The sequence below is a fragment of the Oncorhynchus masou genome, chromosome 16 (genome assembly GCF_036934945.1).
Source record: "Oncorhynchus masou masou isolate Uvic2021 chromosome 16, UVic_Omas_1.1, whole genome shotgun sequence".
Lineage (NCBI taxonomy): Eukaryota > Metazoa > Chordata > Actinopteri > Salmoniformes > Salmonidae > Oncorhynchus > Oncorhynchus masou.
Window position 1 is genome coordinate 25,279,468 of NC_088227.1, and position 22,399 is coordinate 25,301,866.

At 45.0% G+C, this 22,399-nt stretch overlaps 1 protein-coding gene across 14 annotated transcripts in view; it reads left to right on the plus strand.

Moving 5' to 3' along the window:
* The window catches only part of utrn (utrophin), a 339,503-nt gene extending 317,952 nt beyond the window's left edge, over window positions 1–21,551 (plus strand). For all 14 annotated transcript variants that reach the window (XM_064991301.1, XM_064991300.1, XM_064991305.1 and 11 more), the window contains 6 exons: window positions 10,161–10,322; window positions 10,875–11,121; window positions 15,424–15,499; window positions 15,610–15,696; window positions 17,505–17,530; window positions 20,179–21,551. In XM_064991301.1, coding sequence (XP_064847373.1) covers window positions 10,161–10,322; window positions 10,875–11,121; window positions 15,424–15,499; window positions 15,610–15,696; window positions 17,505–17,530; window positions 20,179–20,187 — 607 coding nt within the window. In that variant the 3' untranslated portion in view covers window positions 20,188–21,551. The remainder of the gene's footprint in view (window positions 1–10,160; window positions 10,323–10,874; window positions 11,122–15,423; window positions 15,500–15,609; window positions 15,697–17,504; window positions 17,531–20,178) is intronic.
* Window positions 21,552–22,399: the final 848 nt, after the last annotated feature.

The following is a 22,399-nucleotide window of genomic DNA, read 5'->3' on the forward strand; positions in this document are numbered from 1 at the left end:
TCCTTTCCCATCGATTCCCATTATTGAAGTGGCTGGAGTTGAGTCAGTGTGTTGGCAGCAGCCACTCAATGTTAGTGGTTGCTGTTTAACAGTCTGATGGCCTTGAGATAGAAGCTGTTTTTCAGTCTCTCAGTCCCAACTTTGATGCACCTGTACTGACCTCGCCTTCTGGATGATAGCGGGGTGAACAGGCAGTGGCTCGGGTGGGTGTTGTCCTTGATGATCTTTATGGCCTTCCTGTAACATCGGGTGGTGTAGGTGTCCTGGAGGGCAGGTAGTTTGCCCCCGGTGATACGTTGTGCAGACCTCACTACCCTCTGGAGAGCCTTACGGTTGTGGGCGGAGCAGTTGCCGTACCAGGCGGTGATACAGCCCGCCAGGATGCTCTCGATTGTGCATCTTGAGTTCCTGTAAGTTTCTGTGATCACACCACGTCTCGTTAGCCATAAGGCATACGCCCCCGCCCCTCTTCTTACCAGAAAGGTGTTTGTTTCTGTCGGCGCGATGCGTGGAGAAACCCGCTGGCTGCACCGCATCCGAAAGCGTCTCTCCAGTGAGCCATGTTTCCGTGAAGCAAAGAACGTTACAGTCTTTGATGTCCCTCTGGAATGCTACCCTTGCTCGGATTTCATCAACCTTGTTGTCAAGAGACTGGACATTGGCGAGAAGAATGCTAGGAAGTGGGGCACGATGTGCCCGTCTCCGTAGTCTGACCAGAAGACCGCCTCGTTTCCCTCTTTTACGAAGTCGTTTTTTTGGGTCGCCGGCTGGGATCCATTCCGTTGTCCTGGGTGAAAGGCAGAACACGGGATCCGCTTCGCGAAAGTCATATTCTTGGTCGTACTGATGGTGAGTTGACGCTGATCTTATATTCAGTGGTTCTTCTCAACTGTATGTAATGAAACCTAAGATGACCTGGGGTACTAATGTAAGAAATAACACGTAAAAAAACTGCATAGTTTCCTAGAAACGCGAAGCGAGGCGGCCATCTCTGTCGGCGCCGGAAGTCAAGACAACTGGGAACTGGGGAATAAACGAGCTCCGACTGGGTAAAATATTTTTGAACGGTCATCCAACCCAAAATTCCAACTCAGGAACTCCGGCCTCTTTCAAGAGCTCTGACTTTCCGACCTGAAGATCACTGACGTCATGTTTTGACCTTGTATTTTTCAGAGTTCCTGTTTGTCTTGAATACACCACAAGATGCTGCAGCAGCTCTCACGCTGTCTGACAGATTTTCCACTCATAGGCTCTGTATCTGTATGCTGTACATATGTGATAAATAAGATACATAATCAATTTACTTTACACACACCGCCAATTTAATTCCACAAAATTATGCTAATTAACCTATAAGCATGACTGTATTTCCATCACCTGGTATTTCCATCATTCAATAGGCAAAAAAAGAAAATTTTCATTATTTCGCAATGGGATTTTTTCTTCTTCTTCCGGACAACTGGCCGGTGACCATTTTATTCATTGTCTTTTCTATTTTTTTAACGCACAGAAAACGGCTATTACCGGCTAACTGAAACCCTGTTGTGTGTGTGCTTCCGTGCGTACGTATGTGTGTGTTACTTGGCTGTCTCGTACTGTTTCTGATCCATCCAGTGGACCCTTCACACACGTTGCATTTGGAACTTAATGCCAGCTGAGTGATGGCACCTTTGAACAGTCTTGGCAGAACATTTATGTGTGTGCTTGCTTTTGTGCATGCGTACATATGTGCGTGCTCACGTTTGCTGGCGCGTGTGTGTGTGCGTGTGTGTGTGTGTGCCCTGCTATGCATTTGTTTCCAGGCATTTTATTGGGTAGAAAAGACTTAATGAGAAAGCCAGAGAGCTGCTTATTGTGTGTTATCTCCAGCAAAGGCTCAGTGTTGTCATTGATGCTGCTGTTAATCACCAAGGAGACAGGACTCTTTCTGCGTGTCCTTCCTCTCTTCTCTGTCTCCTTCCCCTCAGTCTTTCAATCTCTCTCTCGCTTTCTCTTTCTTTCTTTTTTCTTTCTTTCTGATAATAATTATAATTTTTGTCTTTCTTTCTATATTTTTCTCTCGCTCCCTTCTGTTCCACTCTCTTACACATCATCTGATTTGGCTCTAGTAGTATCAAGCTTTACCTTTGGGCTTTAATCAGGCTTCTCATTCAACTCTGAACTCAATATACCCCGCTTTGCATCACAGAGAAAAACAACACAAAAATGCTCTGAAATGAACCAGTTGAAGCCCGTCCCCCCCTCCTCTGCTCCCCCACATTTCCACACAAACAACTCCATAGCACTGGTCCCGCCTTTTCTAACACTACCTCTTGCATTCTCTCTCTCTCTCTCTCTCTCTCTCTCTCTCTCTCTCTCTCTCTCTCTCTCTCTCGCACATTCTCCCTCTCACATTCTCTCTCTCTCACATTCTCTCTCTCTCTCTCTCACATTCTCTCTCTCTCTCTCTCTCTCACATTCTCTCTCTCTCACATTCTCTCTCTCTCTCACATTCTCTCGCACATTCTCTCGCACATTATCTCTCGCACATTCTCTCTCTCACATTCTCTCTCTCTCACATTCTCTCTCTCGCACATTCTCTCTCTCACATTCTCTCTCGCATTCTCTCTCTCTCACATTCTCTCTCTCCCTTGCATTCTCTCTCACATTCTCTCTCTCCCTCCCATTCTCTCTCACATTCTCTCTCTCTTGCATTCTCTCTCTCTCTCGTGTGTGCTTTCTCTCTCTCTCGTGCTCTCTCTCATTCTCTAACTATTTAATTAGTTGCTCCCAGCACAGTTGAGGTTTCACCCTGGCCCTCCCTATATGAGCTTCTCTTCACAGTTCCTGTCTTCCTTCTCCATATTTACTCCCTCATATACACACAGTTTATTAGGTACACCACCCTATTCATGAAAATGGATCGCTCCTACAGACAGTGAGCCTTGGTTGATATACACTGCTCAAAAAAATAAAGGGAACACTTCAACAACACAATGTAACTCCAAGTCAATCACACTTCTGTGAAATCAAACTGTCCACTTAGGAAGCAACACTGATTGACAATAAATTTCACATGCTGTTGTGCAAATGGAATAGACAACAGGTGGAAATTATAGGCAATTACCAAGACACCCCCAATAAAGGAGTGGTTCTGCAGGTGATAACCACAGACCACTTCTCAGTTCCTATGCTTCCTGGCTGATGTTTTGGTCACTTTTGAATGCTGGCGGTGCTTTCACTCTATTGGTAGCATGAGACGGAGTCTACAACCCATACAAGTGGCCCCGGTAGTGCAGCTCATCCAGGATGGCACATCAATGCGAGCTGTGGCAAGAAGGTTTGCTGTGTCTGTCAGCGTAGTGTCCAGAGCATGGAGGCGCTACCAGGAGACAGGCCAGTACATCAGGAGACGTGGAGGAGGGCAACAACCCAGCAGCAGGACCGCTACCTCTGCCTTTGTGCAAGGAGGAGCACTGCCAGAGCCCTGCAAAATGACCTCCAGCAGGCCACAAATGTGCATGTGTCTGATCAAACGGTCAGAAACAGACTCCATGAGGGTGGTATGAGGGCCCTACGTCCACAGGTGGGGGTTGTGCATTTGCCAGAGAACACCAAGATTAGCAAATTCGCCACTGGCGTCCTGTGCTCTTCACAGATGAAAGCAGGTTCACACTAAGCACATGTGACAGTCTGGAGACGCAGTGGAGAACGTTCTCCTGCCTGCAACATCCTCCATCATGACCGGTTTGGCGGTGGGTCAGTCATGGTGTGGGGTGGCATTTCTTTGGGGGGCCGCACAGCCCTCCATGTGCTCGCCAGAGGTAACCTGACTGCCATTAGGTACCGAGATGAGATCCTCAGACCCCTTGTGAGACCATATGCTGGTGCGGTTGGCCCTGGGTTCCTCCTAATGCAAGACAATGCTAGACCTCATGTGGCTGGAGTGTGTCAGCAGTTCCTGCAAGAGGAAGTCATTGATGCTATGGACTGGCCTGCCCGTTCCCCAGACCTGAATCCAATTGAGAACATCTGGGACATCATGTCTCGCTCCATCCACCAACCCCACGTTGCACCACAGACTGTCCAGGACTTGGCGGATGCTTTAGTCCAGGTCTGGGAGGAGATCCCTCAGGAGACCATCCTCCACCTCATCAGGAGCATGCCCAGGCATAGTAGGGAGGTCATACAGGCACGTGGAGGCCACACACACTACTGAGCCTCATTTGGACTTGTTTTAAGGACATTATATCAAAGTTGGATCAGCCTGTAGTGTGGTTTTCCACTTTAATTTTGAGTGTGACTCCAAATCCAGACCTCCATGGGTTGATAAATTTGATTTCCATTGATGATAATTTTTGTGTGATTTTGTTGTCAGCACATTCAACTATGTAAAGAAATAAGTATTTAATAAGAATATTTCATTCATTCAGATCTAGGATGTGTTATTTTAGTGTTCCCTTTATTTTTTTGAGCAGTGTTTAAAGCAGGCATCAAGGCATTCCGTAACTGTTCGATGGAACATTAGAATGGGCGAAACGAGTGACTTAAGCTAATTTGAGTGATTTTTTTTTTTAACTAGGCAAGTAAGTTAAGTACAAATTCTTATTTTCAATGACGGCCTGTTCAGGGGCAGAGCGACAGATTTGAACCTTGTCAGCTCGGGTGTTTGAACTTGCAACCTTCCGGTTACTAGTCCAACGCGCTAACCACTAGGCTACCCTGCCACCCCATTGATTGTCGGTGCCAGGCGTGCCGCATCCAGTATCTCAGAAACGGCCGCCCTCCTCAGCTTGGGTTCATTGAGAATGACGTGACAAACAAAAAACATCCAGTTTTATTATTATTATTTATTTATTTGTTATATTTTTATATAATAATAATAATAATTTAATGACTTTATTGTCCCCATGGGGAAATCTTGATGTGGTGTCATGTACATGTTTTAGGTGGTGTTTAAATACAAAACAAATTGACAATACAACTTTCATAACTGCCCTTACTGAGTCGATAGGAACATTAGCTATTTAGGAGCGATATCACACATGGAACAAATGATTGTCTAGTTCTGTTTTTTCTGCCGTGCGGTACCCTATACATGCGCCCTGAGGGGAGTTGTTCAAAGTCCAGGTACAGGAGATGGCTTGGGTCTAAAATGATTTTGTGAGCCTTGCTGAGGGCCCTGACCTTAACGATCTCATCCAGGCCTGTGTGTTTGACTCCAAGTACCTTGCTGAGGGCCCTGACCTTAAAGCTCTCATCCAGGCCTGTGTGTTTGACTCCAAGTACCTTGCTGAGGGCCCTGACCTTAAAGCTCTCATCCAGGCCTTTGTGTTTGACTTCAAGTACATTGGGGAGGGCCCTGACCTTAAAGATCTCATCCAGGCCTGTGTGTTTGACTCCAAGTACCTTGCTGAGGGCCCTGATCTTAAAGATCTCATCCAGGCCTGTGTGTTTGACTCCAAGTACATTGGGGAGGGCCCTGACCTTAAAGATCTCATCCAGGCCTGTGTGTTTGACCCCAAGTACCTTGCTTGCTGTGATGATAATCCTTCTCAGCATATTTCTCTGGCTGACTGTGGCATTGCCAAACCAACAAAGAATACTAGTACAGTCAGCGACAGTCCTGTGGGCAAAAACAGCTAGTTGATGAAAGAGTTCGAAGGAGAATGGCAAGAATTGTGCAAACTAATAGGCGGGCCACAAACAGACAAATAACACTGTGCAGTATAAGTGGTTTGCAGAATGGTATATCAGAATGCACAATTCGTCGATCCTTGTTATAGATGAGCTATTGCAGGCTCCAGTGGACACGTGATCACCAACACTGGACAATGGAGGAGTGGAAAAACATTGCTTGGAACATGACAGTGAGTTCACTGAGTGGCCTGGTCAGTTCCCAGACCTCAACCCAATAGAGCATCTTTGGGATGAGATGGAACAGGCTGTACGCAGCATGACTGTACTGCCGTCCAATTTGCAGCAACTGTGTGATGTCATCGTATCAGCATGGACCAACATCCCTGTGGAACGTTTCCGACAGCTTGTAGAATGCCCCGAAGAATTCAGGCTGTTCTGGAGACAAAACCGGGTCCGACCTGGTACTAGATGGGTGTATAATGTCTAGATGTTTATCTCCTCTCCGCCTGGCTCTTATGTCATTATCTACGTCTCAGTGATTTCAGACAAGGCACTCATTGTGTAAGGAAAAAAGATTGATAGATAACATGTCTTTGAGATGAGAAGGGTGTTTGTCAGGCGTGTGTGTGTGCTTGCATGTGTGTATGGGTGTGAAGCGCTGTGTGGTGGAGTGAGCACTAATGGAAGCATCGATCACGCGGTACAGAAGGAGGACAAACTGAATTTCTATTCAACTTCATAGTTTTATAGCTTCATAGTGCGTTCCATTCCTACACAAGATCGCAGCTCTTAGCCTTGAGGCAGACAGCCGTCACACTGACTGACAAGTTGGACTCTTCATGTGTAGAATATCATGGAGAACTTGAATACCTGTACGGCTGTGATATTTCAGTCACATTTCTTGGCTCTTGTTTATAACATTTCAATAGTGGTAAGGAGGAGGAGTCTACCGGATCTGGAAGTGACCTCGCCATTCTTTTTCTTGATTCAAGTTCACTCAAACTTCCTTTTAATCTTTGTTTGACAGTTACGGCTGATTGTACAAATCGATTTGCTCTCTGAATTGTTTAATCAAATTTTTTGCCGCCAGCTCCTAATTTCAAGGCATAAAAACTACAATTTGTCTCCTGAATTAGCCAAACTGAGCTTACATGCACGTTAGGCCTGAGCTCATTTTCCCTGGGTAAACTAGCTGGCTAGCTGAACTATGCTAGTTTTCGTCCTCATTGCCAAACTTCATAAATACTGCACCCTCAACTCCTTTGCTAGTAATATAATAATGTAACTAAGAAATTGTCTGGAAACAAAATGTAAAATTATTTATTGTTTTGTTGAATATTCACGACTGAATCAAGATATCTGTCGTAAGACGATGGTGATGAAGGATATCACTACTTCAGTTTTGAGGTCCACCAACGTCGTTGGTGTAAGATTAGCTGGACGTTTCTGACTGGTCTTGAAACTGTGACAGGGCAGCCTCTCACCGCTTGGATCAATGGGATATCATATGTAGTGATTTTACCAACACAGCCAGATATGTACACAGTCGTGTACCTTTGAACCGTTTTTAAACTGACTATCATATCTGTTGATTAAATCTGACTTAATTTAAAACACTGCTGAAAAAAATAAAGGGAACACTTAAACAACACAATGTAACTCCAAGTCAATCACACTTCTGTGAAATCAAACTGTCCAATTAGGAAGCAACACTGATTGACAATAAATTTCACATGCTGTTGTGCAAATGGAATAGACAACAGGTGGAAATTATAGGCAATTAGAAGAACACCACCAATAAAGGAGTGGTTCTGCAGGTGGTGACCACAGACCACTTCTCAGTTCCTATGCTTCCTGGCTGATGTTTTGGTCATTTTTGAATGCTGGCGGTGCTTTCACTCTAGTGGTAGCATGACACGGAGTCTACAACCCACACAAGGGGCTCAGGTAGTGCAGCTCATCCAGGATGGCACATCAATGCGAGCTGTGGCAAGAAGGTTTGCTGTGTCTGTCAGTGTAGTGTCCAGAGCATGGAGGCGCTACCAGGAGACAGGCCAGTACATCAGGAGACGTGGAGGAGGCCGTAGGAGGGCAACAACACGGCAGCAGGACCGCTACCTCCGCCTTTGTGCAAGGAGGAGCAGGAGGAGCACTGCCAGAGCCCTGCAAAATGACCTCCAGCAGGCCACAAATGTGCATGTGTCTGCTCAAACGGTCAGAAACAGACTCCATGAGGGTGGTATGAGGGCCCGACGTCCACAGGTGGGGGTTGTGCTTACAGACCAACACCGTGCAGGACGTTTGGCATTTGCCAGAGAACACCAAGATTGGCGAATTCGCCACTGGCGCCCTGTGCTCTTCACAGATGAAAGCAGGTTCACACTGGCACATGTGACAGACGTGACAGAGTCTGGAGACGCCGTGGAGAACGTTCTGCTGCCTGCAACATCCTCCAGCATGACCGGTTTGGCGGTGGATCAGTCATGGTGTGGGGTGGCATTTCTTTGGGGGGCCGCACAGCTCTCCATGTGGTCGCCAGAGGTAGCTTGACTGCCATTAGGTACCGAGATGAGGTTCTCAGACCCCTTGTGAGACCAAATGCTGGTGCGGTTGGCCCTGGGTTCCTCCTAATGCAAGACGATGCTCGACCTCATGTAGCTGGAGTGTGTCAGCAGTGCCTGCAAGAGGAAGGCATTGATGCTATGGACTGGCCCGCCCGTTCCCCAGACCTGAATCCAATTGAGAACATCTGGGACATCATGTCTCGCTCCATCCACCAACCCCACGTTGCACCACAGACTGTCCAGGAGTTGGTGGATGCTTTAGTCCAGGTCTGGGAGGAGATCCCTCAGGAGATCATCCGCCACCTCATCAGGAGCATGCCCAGGCGTTGTAGGCAGGTCATATAGGCACGTGGAGGCCACACACTACTGAGCCTAATTTTGACTTGTTTTAAGGACATTACATCAAAGTTGGATCAGCCTGTAGTTTGGTTTTCCACTCACATTTTGACTCCAAACCCAGACCTCCATGGGTTGATAAATTTGATTTCCATTGATAATTTTTGTGTGATTTTCTTGTCAGCACATTCAACTATGTAAAGAATAAAGTATTTAATAAGAATATTTCATTCATTCAGATCTAGGATGTGTTATTTTAGTGTTCCCTTCATTTTTTTGAGCAGTGTATACAGGAATTTCACAAGTTAATTGACATTCGAAAACTTGAGAAAATAGCAACTCTACAAAGCGCCAATGGCTACAATAAAAGGCTAAATGACTTCCAGACACGAAGGATCCACGGAGCTCCTTCTCCTCCTCTCCTCTCTATACTCAGAGGTTTATAGACATAATTCTCCAAGAATAGGAGTCCTCGTCCTTGCTAACACAATAGATCTGACTGTGAAACAACATGCTTCGTCCAGAAATCTTTTCATATACTAAACACTCTGAATATGCATGTAATGTTAATGAGGACCTGAACACTTGGGTCATTTATGAAATGCTGTGTCTGGGTTCTGTAATGGGTCTCCTGGGGGCCATACATTAGGAGTTAGAAGCTGTGTTAGCCAGATGGTGTTTGGTAGCCTAGCTTAGCCTAGCCATGCTATTGACACAGTTAGTGCTCCAAGCCATGGCCCTGGCCTTGCCATAGACTTTTTTTAAAGCTAACTAGCTAGCCAAACCACAGAATGAAAGCTGGATTGACAATAGACATTGTGCATGGATGGATAAAATGTATCCAAGGAGAGCCAACATGGCATCCAGTTTCAATTAAAACCACTGCTTTCAGCTTGGCCAAATGGAAACGGTCTCTCTGGCTGTCAGTGTGGCTCTGGCGATGGATGGCACTTCCTGCGGTAATGGACAGGGGGCTGAGTAATCCTACCCCTCCGTGTGTGTGCGCACGCGCATATGTGATGGTTTGTGATAGTTTAATCCCTATAATCCCTGGGGCTCTGTGTGTGTGTGTGTGTGTGTGTGTGTGTGTGTGTGTGTGTGTGTGTGTGTGTGTGTGTGTGTGTGTGTGTGTGTGTGTGTGTGTGTGTGTGTGTGTGTGTGTGTGTGTGTGTGTGTGTGTGTGTGTGTGTGTGTGTGTGTGTGTTTTAGAGGGGGAAGGTGACAGCTGTGGTTTAGCAAGACCTGCCTACTGCATCTCAGATCCTTCAAATATGACACAGAGAAACTTGGAGCCATCATTCTCTCTCTCTCTTTCACCCCCTCTCTCCCCATCTGTTTTCTTCCTCTCCCTCTCTATCTATGTCATGTGGTTATCTGATGGTTGAGATCAACAGATCTGTGTTGTAGGGAGGATCTACAGCTCCCAGCCATACAGTACAGTCCTGCAACAGCCAAAGCTGAATTTAAAACCACTGAGTCTGTTAAATGGAAAGACAATCAAGATGGACAACAAAGCTCTTTGAATTTAGACTTTGACCGAGGTGGAGCACGCTCTTGCGCAATGTATCTAATATAATGAATCTCTTTAAGAATGACAACAAGCACGTGTTATTTAGTTAATTTGTATATCTCTTCCCATAGGGACGATGAGCATGCTCTGATCCTGCAGTACTGCCAGACCCTGGGTGGGGAGGGGTCTCCCTGCAGCCAGCCCCAGAGCCCCGCCCAGATCCTACAGGCCGTGGAGAGGGAGGAGCGTGGGGAGCTGGAGCGAATCATCCATCGCCTGGAGGATGAGCAGAGGTACGCGATAGGTCAGCGGAGTAGTCTGTCAAATGTCAGCGCTACTGTGTTCTGCCCACTTACTAAAAGTGATGCTCAGCACACACACACACACTGTCTCATTCAGCTCTCGCTCCTCCCCCCTTCATCTCGCTCTACCTCTACCTCTGCCTCTTTGATTGGTGGATAGAGGTAGTGTAAGGACAATGGTGACTGTGCACTCACTCTATTATTCTTGGAGTTGCTGTGTCTCTGTCTGAGGCCGTGGCTGTATCTGAGTGATTTAGCTCTGCTCACATTCTTCTTTATGAGCCAGGCTATAAACGCCAGTTGAAGTACCACAGTCTGTCTGGAGCCAACAGCTCTATACAGTTGTAAACCGAGACGGACACAGGCCAGGACCTCTCTGTACAGTGGCTTCACATAGGATTGTACTGAGAAGGGGGGGGGAGGAGGAAGATTTTAGCAGTGCTGTTGGGCTCATATTATATGTGGAGGAATGATTGTGTGGCGTGTTGTGTGTGTGTCTGACTTCTGCATCTCCCTAACCCCATCTCTGGGTGTCTCCCCCAGGACACTGAAAAGGGAGTATGAACAGCTGAAGGAGCAGCACGGGGACCAGCGGGGGCCTGGGTCTGTGGGGCATTGGGACCCCGAGGGGTCTTCTCACCCCGGGGGTCCTGGCGAGGCTGACCTGCTGGCTGAGGCCAAACTGCTCCGGCAGCACAAGAGCCGCCTGGAGGACCGCATGCACAAACTGGAGGAGCACAACAAGCAGCTGGAGTCCCAGCTCCACCGGCTCAGACAACTACTGCACCAGGTGGGCCACACATAGAGGGACACGTACAGTACACACACACACACATGCTCACACTCCACCTCGGACAGCAAGCCACTTCAACAGATGTCTTAACACACACACACACACACACACACATGCATGTTCCACCTGTGGAATGACTTCTATTTTACTGATCACACATCAACAGCAATTCCTTCTCAGCCCTCGAAAGTGTCCTTGTTTGTATCATAACTCATTCCTCTAAAGTTAGAATCTGATCACGGTGATTTGTCTGCCATTAAAATCCTTGGGCGTGCCGCCTGTTTCTGGAAATACATTTTCGGGGTGGCTTTGATTGTAAACTGAAATGACTAAAACCAGATAGAAAGTATGTACAGTAGAACATTTTATGAACCAATATATTTTTTTATAATTGAGAACTAACAATGACCAAAAATAAAAACTAGACAGACGGTCATGGAGAATAAGAAAAACAATGAATATAGCAGTATAGATTTTATTATATTTGAGCAAAAGAACACAGCATTAGCCACAGCAAAATGCATGGAATTGCTCTAAAAATGAAACAATTTCTCTCAGCTCCATAGAAAAATGTGTAGAATTGCAGGAAAGTGTCTTAAATATGAAAACATTGCCACACCCACCACCTAAGCCACTTGTTGATGTAGAAAGAACCCTGTATTGTGAGTTTTCCTCCCAGGGCTACGAAGCACCCCCTGCCCAGTAACCCAATCCATCTCTGCTCTGTTTATGCCTCTCCTGATCACTCAATAAGTTTAGATGACTTTTTAGCTGTGTGGGAAATAAAAGCCAACCAACCGAGCGGAGTCATTCAGAGTTGGTCAACAGTATTGACTCAGGTCTCTGGGGCTGGAGGCTGTGGTGGGTAATCAGGATTCTTAAAGCAGTACTTGGAGTTAAATCATATCCAGGTTTATTTCTCTGTTCGTTACATAATTAAAACTTTGGGAAAATGGAATGGGAACGATGATATAAATCCCAAGTGGCATTCTCTCACCCTGCAGGCCTGTTCCTGCCCAAAACATTCTTCTCAGTTAGCCACACAGGTGTGTGGAATCTGCCCATTATGAGTGCTGTTGGGTGCGGCCCGGCTGTAGTGGTGCTCTCCACTGCCATGGTGCTGACCCGTTATCGCTGTTCTCCCCTCGCTGACTACCGATAGTTATCCACAGCTCACAGGTTAACATAACATTCCTTCATTTAGTTACAATAGAGGCAGAGCATTAGGCAACCTCGGGCCTGGGGAAGATAACGTGACTCTGCTGATTCTTAGGAGATAAAGGGCTCATGTTAAACCTTGCAAGACACACACACCATTTCTTCCAGAGCCCAGAGTCCTGAGCTAACCACATCCTGACTCTATGATGGGAGAAACAAATCCAATCTACAGGGATAAATTAGAGTGAATAATCCTACAAACGTGCTCTGACATTCACAGAAGAGATGTTCATATTTCCAGCCCAGCATTGTCAGTTTATGGTCAAACAAATATGTCATCTAGGTTCATCACAACGAGGACATCAACAGTTTTACAATATCACAACTTCGTGTAGTAGTTTTGAAGGAAATTCTCTTAACTCCGAATCAATTGTAATCAAATCGAATCAAATTGTATTTGTCACATGAGCCGAATACAACTGGTATTGTTACCGTGAAATGCTGATTTACAAGCCCTTAACCAACAATGCCGTTTTAAGAATAATAAGAGTTAAGAAAATATTTTCTAAATAAACAAAAGTAAAAAAGAAAGAGTAGCAATAAAAGAACAATATTGAGGCTATATACAGGGGGTTAGGGGGTATGGGGGTGCAGGTTCGTCGATGTAATCGAGGTTATAATATCAGTGTGGATGACGGATCACCACCTCAAGCTGAACCTCGGCAAGACGGAGCTGCTCTTCCTCCCGGGGAAGGACTGCCCGTTCCATGATCTCGCCATCACGGTTGACAACTCCATTGTGTCCTCCTCCCAGAGCGCTAAGAACCTTGGCGTGATCCTGGACAACACCCTGTCGTTCTCAACTAACATCAAGGCGGTGGCCCGTTCCTGTAGGTTCATGCTCTACAACATCCGCAGAGTACGACCCTGCCTCACACAGGAAGCGGCGCAGGTCCTAATCCAGGCACTTGTCATCTCCCGTCTGGATTACTGCAACTCGCTGTTGGCTGGGCTCCCTGCCTGTGCCATTAAACCCCTACAACTCATCCAGAACGCCGCAGCCCGTCTGGTGTTCAACCTTCCCAAGTTCTCTCACGTCACCCCGCTCCTTCGCTCTCTCCACTGGCTTCCAGTTGAAGCTCGCATCCGCTACAAGACCATGGTGCTTGCCTACGGAGCTGTGAGGGGAACGGCACCGCAGTACCTCCAGGCTCTGATCAGGCCCTACACCCAAACAAGGGCACTGCGTTCATCCACCTCTGGCCTGCTCGCCTCCATACCACTGAGGAAGTACAGTTCCCGCTCAGCCCAGTCAAAACTGTTCGCTGCTCTGGCCCCCCAATGGTGGAACAAACTCCCTCACGACGCCAGGACAGCGGAGTCAATCACCACCTTCCGGAGACACCTGAATGCCTAGGATAGGATAAAGTAATCCTTCTCACCCCCCCCCCCCCTTAAATGATTTAGATGCACTATTGTAAAGTGGCTGTTCCACTGGATGTCATAAGGTGAATTCACCAATTTGTAAGTCGCTCTGGATAAGAGCGTCTGCCAAATGACTTAAATGTAAATATGTAAATGTTATATGTGTACATGTAGGTAGGTTTAAAGTGACTATGCATAGATAATTAACAGCGAGTAGCAGCAGTGTAAAAATAAAGTGGGGCGGCGATGCAAATAATCTGGGAAGCCATTTGACTAGCTGTTCAACAGTCTTATAGCTTGTGGGTAGAAGTTGTTAAGAAGGCTTTTTGACCTAAACATGGCGCTCCAGTACCGCTTGCCTTGCGGTAGAAGAGAGAACAGTCTATGTCTAGGGTGGCTGGAGTCTTTGGCAATTTTTAAGGCCTTCTTCTGACACTGCCTGGTGTAGAGGTCCTGGATGGCAGGAAGCTTAGCCCCAGTGATGTACTGGGCCGTACACACTACCCTCTGTAGTGACCTGTGGTCAGAGGCTGAGCAGTTGCCATACCAGGTGGTGATGCAACCAGTCAGGATGCTCTCGATGTTGCAGCTGTAGAACCTTTTGAGGATCTGAGGACACATGCCAAATCTTTTCAGTCTCCTGAGGGGGAATAGGCATTGTCGTGCCCTCTTCACAACTGTTTTGGTGTGTTTGGACCATGATAGTTTGTTGGTGATGTGGACACCAAGGAATTTGAAGCTCTCAACCTGCTCCATTTCAGCCGGTCGATGAGAATGGGGCGTACTCGGCCCTCCTTTTCCTGTAGTCCACAATCATCTCCTATGTCTTGCTCACCTTGAGGAAGAGGTTGTTGTCCTGGCCCTACACTGCCAGGTCACTGACCTCCTCCCTATAGGCTTTCTCATTGGTGTCGGTGATCAGGCCTACCACCACTGTGTCGTCGGCAAACTTAATGATGGTGGTTATCAATGATAAATTATGTATTTTGTGTTGTTGCAATTTTTATTAGAGAGCTGTTGTGCAGCTCTGTACAGTCAGTACTATTCTAAGTGAGCCCTGAAGATGTTGTGAGAATGCTCTGGAGACATTTCCACCACATTAACCTTTACTACAGCTGGGGGCAGGAGAGCAGGAAGGAGAGAAGAGAGGGACGGGATAGGCAGGGAGGAGGCTGCATTGATTCCGTCTCTGGAAAGCTAAGGGGCATGTTGGACTTGATAGTAAATGTCAGTGGACATCAGGTGCCCTATTCAGGCGTGTGCATGCGTGTGTGTGTGCGTGCGTGCGCACCTTTTTCATGGATGAAAGTCAAGAAATGAAACAAACACGTTGCCAAACCCTTAGAGGTTCATCTGAACTCATAAGGGGAGTGACAGTGACACATTTGGAAGAGGGCTTATAGACACATATAAATGTCAGTACACGTGATGACAGGTCTTTCATCCAGCCCCATCGAGCCACACTGTGTGCTATTCCCTTGTTTGGGACTGATGATTCATATGTAGTTGGTTTAAAGTCGTCACCAGTGAAGTATGCCACTATGAATAATGAAGAGTGGGCACTATGTTTTAGTAATGATGCTGGTCCTTGTCTCTTTCCCTCATATATTTTTTACTTTTCTTTCTGTCTTTCTTCTTGTGTTTCTCTCACTTCTTCTCGTCATCTCTTCTTGTCTGACTTGCTCCTCGTTCATCCTCTTCTTTCCCTCATCTCAGCCGGAGATGGACTCCAGGGTGAATGGAGTGTCGTCCCCCAGCATGCAAGAACAAGGGGCCCTCACCGAACATACAGGTCGGTTCAACACACACACACACACACACACACACACACACACACACACACACACACACACACACACACACACACACACAGTGTGCTAAACTGGTGTGTGTGTGTTTCAGATGAGCTGTTGGACCACCCACACAACCGCAGCTCTGACCTGGCAGACATCATGGAGCAGATAAACCACACCTTCCCTGCATGCAGTCGTAAGACCTCTCCTTTACCTCAAACACCTCTTCCCTCTCCTCCCATCTTCCCTCTGTTTACCTCTTCCATTCTCCTTGCCTCCTCTCACTCACTGTCTCTCGCTGTCTTCTCTCATTCTGTCTTTCATTCCTCTTTCTCCTCTTCTTCCTGTCTGTTGTTTTCTCATCCTCTCCATCCTCCTCCTCTCTACCTCACCTATCTTCTACTCCTCCTCCCCCCTCCCCTCTCTATTCCATCCCCACTCTTTCTCTCACTAACCACTTAGCTAGTGTGTGTGTGGGTGGTAGTGTTCTGGCTGGAGCAGATTCTATTTTGTCCCTTTGACGTTCACTACTCTCCACTTTAATTCATGACTTTGGAGCTGAAAATAAAAGGTATGCTATTGTAACGGATGTGAAACGGCTAGCTAGTTAGCGGTGGTGCGCGCTAAATAGCGTTTAAATCAGTGACGTCTCTTGCTCTGAGACCTTGAAGTAGTGGTTCCCCTTGCTCTGGGGCCGCGGCTTTTGTGGAGCGATGGGTAACGATGCTTCGTGGGTGACTGTTGTCTGTGTGCAGAGGGTCCCTGGTTCGTGAGTATGGGCGAGGGGACGGTCTAAAGTTATACTGTTACACTATGTCATCTTCTCTGTTTAGATGCAATATGTATCATATGCAATGTGACTGCAGTGAGGAGAGAAGTTTGAAACACTCGCACACAGTTAATTTATACAAAGCGCCTAGAGTTTCTTCTGGCCATGTGACCTGGCCCTAGGTATCCAGTAAAATTGAGGAAGAAATACGCTCCATGGGTATCATAGAATGAGACTAAAAGTGTTGGATTAGTGTATAACCTCAAAGTGACTTTGAATTGCATTTTGAATGAGTCGAAAATCTATCTGAAGTTTAGTTTAAAAATCTATTATAATCTAGAGGTTGTTGCGGGGCTATCAATACCGGTTTACTGCTCACCTGGCGGGCATAACGGCTCAACGATCTCAACATCCATCTCAACAACACTTAAAGATAATACTTAGTTTATGACTGTTTGTGTAGGAGGGGTCCATATGCATCTGAACTTAGGCTTCAACCAATCGGTTTTGATGCATGGAGTAAGGTTGCAAAGGGAGGGAATATTACTGGAAATTTTTCAAGTTTACCAGTAAACTACCTGAATTGTGACATCATTCAAGGATTTTATGTAACCTATCACACGACATCTAGTGGTCCTTTAGAGTACTTCAGATTATCACAGGTGTCTGTAATTATCTCTGACCCTACTGTATGTGTGGCCTTATCCCGTGAAAAATAGAATGACAAAGCTGTGGAACATTATCATAACTATAAAGCATCACCTTAATGAATAACATGAAATATCCTTTATATATTTTTACACACTATTTCTCTATGTCAGCATGTATTTGTTGTCAATATTTTGGCATCAAACTGGTGGCAGTTGTGAAAAAAGGCAATAGTTGGACGTGTTGCAGAGGTAACTGGAAATAATTCAACATTTGTGTTTGCTTTTTCATTAATTAGGCTATTTTCTCTTGAACCGTGAGGTCTATTTACTAGAGCCTCATGGACGATATGGAGACTGATATAAAAAAAATGTATGGAGACCTACGGTATATATGAATACATGTTTTTCAAGTATAACTTACCAAAGTTACAATAGATTGCCATAGATGTTCTGTTAATTACCCAAATTACTGAAGATTCCGGTAACTTTAGTAAACTACTGGTAGCTTTACAACACTAGCATGGAGGTTACAAAGAGTCAATATTGTGTTTTTTCTCACAAAAGTTGTTTCTGTTTCACTTGTAGCTTCAAGCCTCTCCTCGAGACCACAGGTAAGATATATTTCTTATCCACTAGCATATTGCCTGTTTCATTCTGATAAGAGGAAATTAGCTGGAGCATATTTCGTGAAGGTTGAATGAGTGCAAATAAGAAGGAACAGGTATACTGTTGCTAGTTACTTGGCAGGCAGTCCAACTGGTCAAAGAACTGAATGTGTAAGAGATTCAGCCACTCTCTGGAGGAGAATGGCAGTTTGGTGCTTATCAAGGGGTGTAGATGAGGAGAGAGAGCAACAAAACAGTGTGGAACATACACACACACTCAACACACACACACTCAACACACACACACACACACTCAACACACACACACACACTCAACACACACACAGAAAATAAAAAAGATCAATGGGGTCTCCTTCACCTACAGTGGGGAGAACAAGTATTTGATACACTGCCGATTTTGCAGGTTTTCCTACTTACAAAGCATGTAGAGGTCTGTAATGTTTATCATATGTACACTTCAACTGTGAGAGACGGAATCTAAAACAAAAATCCAGAAAATCACATTGTATGATTTTTAAGTAATTAATTTGCATTTTATTGCATGACAAGTATTTGATCACCTACCAACCAGTTAGAATTCCGGCTCTCACAGGCCTGTTAGTTTTTCTTTAAGAAGCCCTCCTGTTCTCCACTCATTACCTGTATTAACTACACCTGTTTGAACTCGTTACCTGTATACTTTTTGTAAGTAGGAAAACCTGCAAAATCGGCAGTGTATCAAATACTTGTTCTCCCCACTGTATGTTGTAAATGGAGGCAGAGATGGATTGTGAAGCTCAGTAGAATAGCAGCAAAAGGTTATTGACAGTGACCTGCTCTGAGTCTAATTTCTGTTTAGTCTATTCTCTTTCTCTCTCACCTCTAAACATCAGCCCTTCTCCACTCTCCCCATTGCCTTTACAACCAGTGAAACCATGTATTTATTACAAGTAGTATCTGGACGCTCCTTCACAGGGGCCTATTCCTTTCCCCCTCCTGTTTTTTCTTCTTCTTCCCTTGACGTCCATTATGTTACACAGTGCTATCGGCTTTTTTTCTGATATTTAATTCAACCTGGGTCAGGTTTGGTATTTATGTTGTCTTATGCACCCGTAGTGAACACAGGGAGAAAGGTGCTTCGGACCACTTTTACCACTTCTTCTTATCTCTTTTCTTCCCTTCTTTCTTATTAAACTCCATTAAGTTAGTCCTTTGTAGCTCAGTTGGGAGAGCATGGCGCTTGTAACGGCAGGGTTGTAGGTTCGATTCCCGGGACCACTCATACTGTATGGAAAATGGATGCATGCATGACTGCAAGTCGTTTTGGATTCAAGCGTCTGCGAAAGGCCATATATGATGTCATTCAAAATGGTTCCTGTAGGTTGTTCTAAGCCCAGAGTGTGGTTGAATAGGTTTCGATGTCCATTCAGAAGCCAGCCTATTGTTCCAAGGAGCATAACCCGGTGTTACATTAAAGGGATACTTTGGGATTTTGAGGCCCTTTATCTACTTCCCTGCAGTCAGATGAACTTGTGGATGCCATTTTTATGTCTCTGTGTCCAGCATGAAGGAAGTTAGGGGTAGGTTCCTGAGCCAATGCTAACTTGTGTTACCCATATTCTTCCAGTCAATGTGCTATCTGCTAGCATAGATACCCATATTCTTCCAGTCAATGTGCTATCTGCTAGCATAGATACCCATATTCTTCCAGTCAATGTGCTATCTGCTAGCATAGATACCCATATTCTTCCAGTCAATATGCTATCTGCTAGCATAGATACCCATATTCTTCCAGTCAATGTGCTATCTGCTAGCATAGATACCCATATTCTTCCAGTCATTGTGCTATCTGCTAGCATAGATACCCATATTCTTCCAGTCAATGTGCTATCTGCTAGCATAGATACCCATATTCTTCCAGTCAATGTGCTATCTGCTAGCATAGATACCCATATTCTTCCAGTCATTGTGCTATCTGCTAGCATAGATACCCATATTCTTCCAGTCATTGTGCTATCTGCTAGCATAGATACCCATAGACTTCCAGTCATTGCTTCAACTCTGGTTAGCATTGGCTCGCAAAACTACAGTACCTTTAGCTTCCTTCATACTGGACACAGAGACATACTAATGGTCTCCATGAGTTCATCTGACTGCAGGGAAGTAGATACAGGGCCAAAATTCCAAAGTATCCCTTTAAAAAGCATTTCCCAGAATCCTAAGTGCCCAGCTGCGTCCCTGATCTCTCCTATCTCCTCTCTCTAAATTGTTGTGACGGGCTTGAGGGACTGCCAATCTGCCCTGATTGCATTTTCAGGAGCTTCTGATACTTTCCATTCAATACCTGCAGATGAGGAGAAATTAGTGTTGTTTACATCAAAACACAGTGGAAGATCATTATTTTCTATGCATCCCTGAACTCTCGTGCCTTGCCTATAATAGAGATAGATAACTTTGGGTGGACAAATTTAAATGTTCTACTTTTGGAATAGTCTATCTGCTCTACTTAATGTGCATTTTACCTCCGTGATTACCCAGAGATAAGAGGAAGACCCTATTTGGTATTGCCAACTTTGTTTAGTCTGGCTAATGTATGTGTGTGTAGATGTGTAGATGTTGTAATAAATAATGTGTGTGTTTTGTCTATGTTTTAGGTGATGTGAGAGCCATCAGCAAAGAGGAAGGTGTGTGTGTTTTCTGAGAGAGAAACATTCCCAAGCACACAGCTTCTATGCTTTCCCTCGCTAAACTTTTCAGAAGGACAGGTGGAGAGCTAGACCCCCTAGCAAGAGACCCCCCGGTAAAACCCAAAGACAGGACCACAGAACTTTAATGCTATTACCACGTCGTCGTCTTGTACTATGCAAAATGTACATTTTATTAACTGTAGATTGTACCTGGAGTCGGTTAAACATTCGTCAGTAATTTGTATGAATATGCCGATGATTATGGGGGTTCCGGGGGCTTTGTATAACAACATATGTTTTTTTGTGGGATTTGTTTTGTTTTTTGTTCCGCTTTCACTGGGAATCAAACTCCTCTCTGCTTCTACCCTACTGCCGTCATAACGGGGGACATGGTAACTGTTTTTATATCCAATTTGGGGATGGTGGCCCATTTTAAGATTATCGCCTCAAATGATCGTTTTAGACAATAGGCTCTGTGTCTGTCCTCAAAGCATCACATCTGTTTTGAAAATGTTTTTCCTCCCTTTAAAGCATTATTCATGCGATTCTGTCGGCGTTGTCATGCCTGCCGCAATTGCGACATTAACGTAACCCCTTCTGTGCCTATACAGTTGTCATTCCAAGTGTGGCAGACTGATTTAACGTTGTGGTGATTAAGTTGGATTGTTGTATAAAGGAGGGAGGGGCGGAAACTATAAATTAATGGAACCTTAAGCTGTTCTGAAATAATCAAGTTTGTAAGAGGCCCACAGTCCATCATTGTGTAGAATAGTTTTATAAATATATGTTTTAAAAAAAATAATCAGAAGAAAGCCATGATTGCCTTGCTACCTCAGACAAACACCTTTTCATTTGCGTGGTCTGTAACTTGTTTAATTTCCATTTTACTGTACTCACAACAAGAAAACAAACTGAAAAACATTCTAAACGTGTTGCTTATAGAGGTGTACTGCGGTGGGGAGATACCCAGCAGAGTATCATAACAGACAAAACACAAAGACATCCTATTAGTTAACTACCCACGGGTCTGTGGCCTTTCTACGCTGCCCCAAATCGGTATACTGTGTCTGGCTCTGTTGATTTCCCCCTGTCAGACCTCTAGCACTGCTCTCTCTGAGTTATGCATTGTGTTTTGTGCTATGCTATTCTGTAAAACTTGATCGTTTTAACAGCGCTATTATAACCTCCTCCAACTATGTCCTTGGACTTATGATGATGATAATATAGTGTACCATGGCAGAACAGCGTCTTTTCTGAGGTATGTAGTATAGATTGACCACACTACATGTAATATGGCTACATACTGTATGTTTTATTCGAAATAAATTTTTATAACAACTTTTATTACTCTGGACTCTTGCTTCAAGGACCTATTAACAAAGCTTCCCCAGAATACATTGGTCTACACTACAAGCTGGCAACACTACAAGCCGGCAACAGAGAAACAAGTGTGAAAAATGATCCTTTTTAGTGTTGTTTGCCATAAAAATGTCCACCAATTGTTAGGAAATCAAGTGACATTGTGAATACTGAATAGTGTCGTTAGCGTTGTTGTCAATTTGTCACAGACAGCAACCCAGTAGATATTGCCTTCTAATGTAAAGCATTCTATCACAATTCATACATTTTTAAGCAAATACATATGTAAACATATTTACCGCCCCTATTTGCAAACGTCTCATCAGGAGATAATCTCCCAGCATTCAACAGCATCCCATGGTGGCCATCCATAATGGCTAGGAAGGAAATGGTCCTCGTTCTGAGCAGAAATCAGCACGTCGCCTGGCGCCCACTGCAGACTTCATCATTATTATTATTTATCAAAGGAATTGATTGCGCAGCGTGAGGTTCTGCCATTATAATATGTTACAAGAGGAATGCTCTGAGCGGGAAATGAGAGAACAACTGAATGATGGGAAGTAATTAGACAACGAATCCAGCTTCCTGCCTCACATCCCCTGCAGTCCACAGTTACGCTGTACCAAGTTACATGCTTCTTTCACCAGAGTATTACTCACATCCAGAAGCATTCATCACTTATTCCCCATACCCTTTATTTAAAGAGTATGTGATATCCTATTCATGTTCACAGCCAACAACACCATCAATTATATTTCACTAGTGAATTCATTAAAGTGGCTCTAATACTGTTCATGTATCCTCATTGCTTTTTACTGTACACCAATAT